This window comes from Clupea harengus, chromosome 23 (genome assembly GCF_900700415.2).
Source record: "Clupea harengus chromosome 23, Ch_v2.0.2, whole genome shotgun sequence".
Lineage (NCBI taxonomy): Eukaryota > Metazoa > Chordata > Actinopteri > Clupeiformes > Clupeidae > Clupea > Clupea harengus.
This window is the reverse complement of record NC_045174.1, coordinates 3,425,358-3,430,132: the sequence shown is the minus strand read 5'-3', so window position 1 is coordinate 3,430,132 and position 4,775 is coordinate 3,425,358. Positions and strand designations below refer to the sequence as shown.

The following is a 4,775-nucleotide window of genomic DNA, read 5'->3' as shown; positions in this document are numbered from 1 at the left end:
GGAAATGTTATACCTCTCTGTTGCAATAACTGTATTTTTTGTCTCGTCTTTTTGTTTTGTCATGGGAGACAAAGGGAAGAAGATATGTCAAGGAAGAAGAAGTAAGCATCGAGAGAGAGGGTAAAGAAAGCGAGTGAGAGAAAGAGAGAGAGAGAGAAAGAGGGATAAACTCTCTCTGCACCTATTATGAGACGTAACCTAGCAGGACCTGCTGTCCCCTACACTGTCTCATCGTTCTCTTCTGTCCCCTACACTGTCTCATCGTTCTCTTCTGTCCCCTACACTGTCTCATCGTTCTCTGCTGTCCTCTAGTCTACACTCTCTTATCGTTCTCATAAATATTAGCTTTTCTCTTTGGGCCCGCGCCGGGTGCAAAGTAATTCCTGAAATAACACACTTTGCAGAGAGAGGCACTGCCGTGATTCCCTCTAATGGATTTTGTTTTCCGTGGGTTACCATTCCAACGAGGCCATTTGACCCAACAGACTAAATCATAGGGCTGCAAGAGGCACATTCTGTACTGTGCACGTGCATTTGGACTTTTAATAAGGATTTGAGCCGAATATTTGGTGTAAAGAGCTGCTCATTTGCGGTGCCAAACCTTCCTCGTGATTAAGTGTATTTACGGCCTGGGTTTTGCTGTTTCTCAGAGAGTCCAGTCCAGTGGTTGTCTGACACACTGTTATGGAATGGCCAGAAGTGCTCTGCAATACGCTGCAATATACAGCCCGTGTTTTTGGTTTGATGGTACGGTGTCTGCAGTTCAGTGTCTATGTTAATGCTAGATATTAATCATAACATGGTCCAGTGCCTATGTGGCTCACCAGTATTGATCAGAATACCCTTTAGCTGAAGATGCAAGTTATGACATGTTTTCCCTGAGTCTCACAGAAACAGCTCAACAACATGAACAACATGAAGACTTCAGTTGGACTTCAGTTTTAGAGCCAGTAACATCAATAAGAGCTCTTCCCCGTGAACTGTCTCCACCTTGCCAGCAACAACATGGAGCCTGAACAATGAACACGAGCTCCCCCCTCCCCCCCCCACACACAGCTCTGTGTTTCTATGATCACACATTTCAGCATCAACATGAGCTCATTGATTAGATGCTACCATCCAGAGCTATTTTAAACACAGCATTAGCTCAACATTACATTTTATCAACTGCTCTGCCTGCTTGGATTTGACCCCCGTGACCTTATCAGATGAACGGGGGTTCTAATAGCCAACTGATTTGATTCAGTGTGATTCAGTGCATCCAAATATAAATTTAATTGGGTTCCATAGTGTGTGGAGTCACAGTGACCGTGGCCATAGTGTGGAGTCACAGTGACTGTGGCCATAGTGTGGAGTCACAGTGGCTGTGGCCATAGTGTGGAGTCACAGTGGCTGTGGCCATAGTGTGGAGTCACAGTGACTGTGGCCATAGTGTGGAGTCACAGTGGCTGTGGCCATAGTGTGGAGTCACAGTGGCTGTGGCCATAGTGTGGAGTCACAGTGACTGTGGCCATAGTGTGGAGTCACAGTGACTGTGGCCATAGTGTTCTGGGGTGGCCAGGGAGAAGGCAGATGCTCTGGTCTCAGCCACTCAGGGGCTCTAAAGAGTTACTTGACCAAGGTCTGGTTTCAGCGCTGAAAGGAGACTCAGGGGGCTCAGGTGGAGAGAGGGAAACTGGATCTAACGGGTGCGGAGGAGATCACAGGCACACACACACACACACACACACACACACGCACGCTGAGAGGAGACTTCAAACTAGGCTGGTTGGTTGTCAAGACAACTGTGTAGGTCCAGAATACTGATACCACCTCTGCATGACAGTTGAGAAAAAGAAAAAAATGTACAGAGAGAAACAGTATGCTTCAGGTCAAATGAACATAGAAAAATAGTGTGCTTCAGGTCAAATAACCACCCCTATTACAGTTTTTGCTATCTTTTTCACACTCGTCTCAATACCATGTCCACTTTTTCAAAGCTTTTCTCAAAACTTTACAAATACACACTTGAGTTAACCTTCGTGCAAAATGCACTATAACCACCAAAACAGTTCATACTTCACCCAAAAGTGACTCATGCTTCCATAACTATAGCAAAATCGTCGTAGTAAATGTACTGTAGTTGCATTGTTGGGTCCGTTTCTCTCATTGATGGCCCATTTCTTACATAGACAGCACCAATAGTGGGAAAGTCTGCAGACATGCAGATTTCAATGCAAATATGACCACGTTTTTGTATAGACGGCAGCAAGGCTGAAAACCTGTTTTATTTCAAGTGTATAGTTTCATTTGTCTAACAAAATTCAGGATATTTCTACAGTGAGGTTTCGAACTGAGATTGACTCTTTTGAACGGAGTCTCTGCAATGTCTTAGATGTCTGCGAAATGTTTTGCTGGTGGTGAAATTGACTCAGAGAGGTATTCATGAATGTCGGAAGAAGTACTGATTGAATGCATGTTGTATCAAGGCAATGCAAAAGTATCCACAGTTTAGTTCACATGGAAAAGTGACTGTCCCAAGTGTAAAAAACGGTAACCTCTTGGAGTGGGTTCATGAGTGATAACTTGACTCTACTTTTTCCCTCCTGTAAAATCCCCGTGGCCATCTCAAGGATCTTCATTAGCATGTGCTAAGGCATGGGGTCAGGTGCAATATCACACCCCTGAGGCATCTGTTATAAGCTGACACTGAAAGATGATGCAGTGTAGCAAGACTAGATATTCTCTCCTCCTCCCCCACCACCAAAAGAATTACCCAACAAATGTCCACTTAACTGGAACAGTGGGGGGTTTACAACTGAGAAGAAGATTGTGAAGATTGTGAAGGTACATTGTGCTGCTCTGTTGTGTGACACAATGACGAGGAGGGGAAGGGGGGGGGGGGTCAGGGGAGGTCGCGGACAACCCAAAAACCACTGAAAGTTTGAAACAAAGTAAATTCTCGAAAGGCTCTTCCAGCACTCCTCGTGAGATTTAGCGAGAATGTAATGAGCTGTCAAAACGAGTGAAGCTCGCTTGCCCCGGAGAACAAATTCAATGCATGACCTCAGGAAACCCACGGGCCCTTTTGTGTAACAGCCAAGTGACCTCCATTGCGCAATGCCTCAATAACCAGGAAACCTGATTCTGCCGGGTAGCACCGGCAGCAGGTTGTAAAGTGCCGGTGTTCTACTCCACGTCATTAGACACATGGAGGCTATCAGAGAACAGGCCTGTCAATGAATGAATGAATCAATCAATCATGGAGGGGTGGGGGGGACTTACCTACGGGCAGGGACAGGAACGCTGCGGCCAGGATGGCACAGTCGATGCCCCTTCTCTCCCACCAGCTGCTCTCCTTGACCGTCTTCTGCACTAGCCTGGTCAGCTCCATCATCAGGGACTCCCTCTCCGCCTCAACCCCCTTCCCGTGACCCTTCCCTGGGTGCGCTTTATCCTCCGACACCCCCTGTGGAGGTCCGGTGCCGTTCCTCTGAAAGAGCGTCTGTCCCTCCCAGGGCAGTGCGCCCTTGTCGTCTGACCGCTCAGACGGGGTGTCCCGCCACTCATCCGGAACGGTCTGCATGTCCGGAGCCGGAGAGGACAAGGAAGAGGATGTAGAAGAAGACGGAGAGACGGTGAGGAGAGGACAGGTGCGGACGGACTCAAGGGCAGGAGTAGAAGCAGCAGCAGTGTTGGGTTATTGTACTTCACACACACAGAAGAAGAACTGAGTAGAGCAAGATGAGGCTGGCAAACGACAGAATCAGTCCAGAGATAAACTCGTTCTCCTCCTCCTCCTCCTCCTCTCTGTTCTCTGTCCTTAATCTCTCTTTCTCCTCCACGTTGACTTGCTCGCTCTCTCACTCGCTCGGCTCGCCCTTTCTCTCCCGCCCTCCTGTTTGTTGGTCTTCCCCCTCTCGTCGTTCCCACGGTGATGGGCTTGGAAGAGGTGACCGCTGTGCAGACAGCCAGCGAGCGTCTCAAGTAGCACGCGATACACACAGGCGCACACCGACACTCACGCTGACAACACACACGTCCACACACACACACACAAGAACAAACACATGCAGACACACACGCTAACACACACACATACACACAGAGCAGGATGCCAATTCCACCACGGTGCAGCTGCTGCAGCTGGAGACTCACTCTTCTCTCTCTCACTCTTCTCTCTCTCCCTCTTTCTCTCTCCCTCTTTCTCCTGTGCTCGGTCCCCCTCTCTCTGTCTGCAGCGCTAACTCCACATACATACTTAATGCCCTGCCCCTCCCCTCCCTCTCCCCTCCCTCACTCAGTCGCTCCTCCCCTTTATCTTCCCTCCTCTCTGCTCTCACTTTTTCTCTTCTTTCTGTCCTCACTGGCTGAGGTCCTGGGAAAGGGGTGTGGAAAGAAGAGGGATTAGCTCTGGTCACAGAGGTGTCCACACACACTGTCTGGACTTTACTCTTTATGAATGTGTATGAAAGGGTATAGTAGAAAGGAGAAAGAGAGAGAGAGAGAGAGAGAGAGAGAGAGAGTGGAATAAATTGGCTATGATTAATTCTACTTTGCTCAGATGTTATACAGTGCTCTTTTCTCCCTCCAGGATCTTGCAAGGGTTTGTTGTGATTGTTGCAGCCAAAAGTAACTGAATTTGCTGCGGGAATTCTCAAAAGTTGTGGTTAAAATTGCAGTGATTTTCAGTTGAATCAAATCAATCGCAAATAATACAGACTTTTTTGTGGAAATATCGCTGTAATAAGAGAAAATTGCAACTGCAATTGCGGGAAATCTTTGAATCTGTGTGA

The 4,775-nt window shown here is 47.7% G+C and overlaps 1 protein-coding gene across 1 annotated transcript in view; it reads right to left on the bottom strand.

The window, feature by feature from the left end:
• Positions 1-4,216, bottom strand: part of fads6 (fatty acid desaturase 6) — a 12,528-nt gene extending 8,312 nt beyond the window's left edge. The window contains exon 1 of the mRNA XM_012820030.3: positions 3,265-4,216. Within this exon, the coding sequence (XP_012675484.1) occupies positions 3,265-3,565 (301 nt within the window). The 5' untranslated portion in view covers positions 3,566-4,216. The remainder of the gene's footprint in view (positions 1-3,264) is intronic.
• Positions 4,217-4,775: the final 559 nt, after the last annotated feature.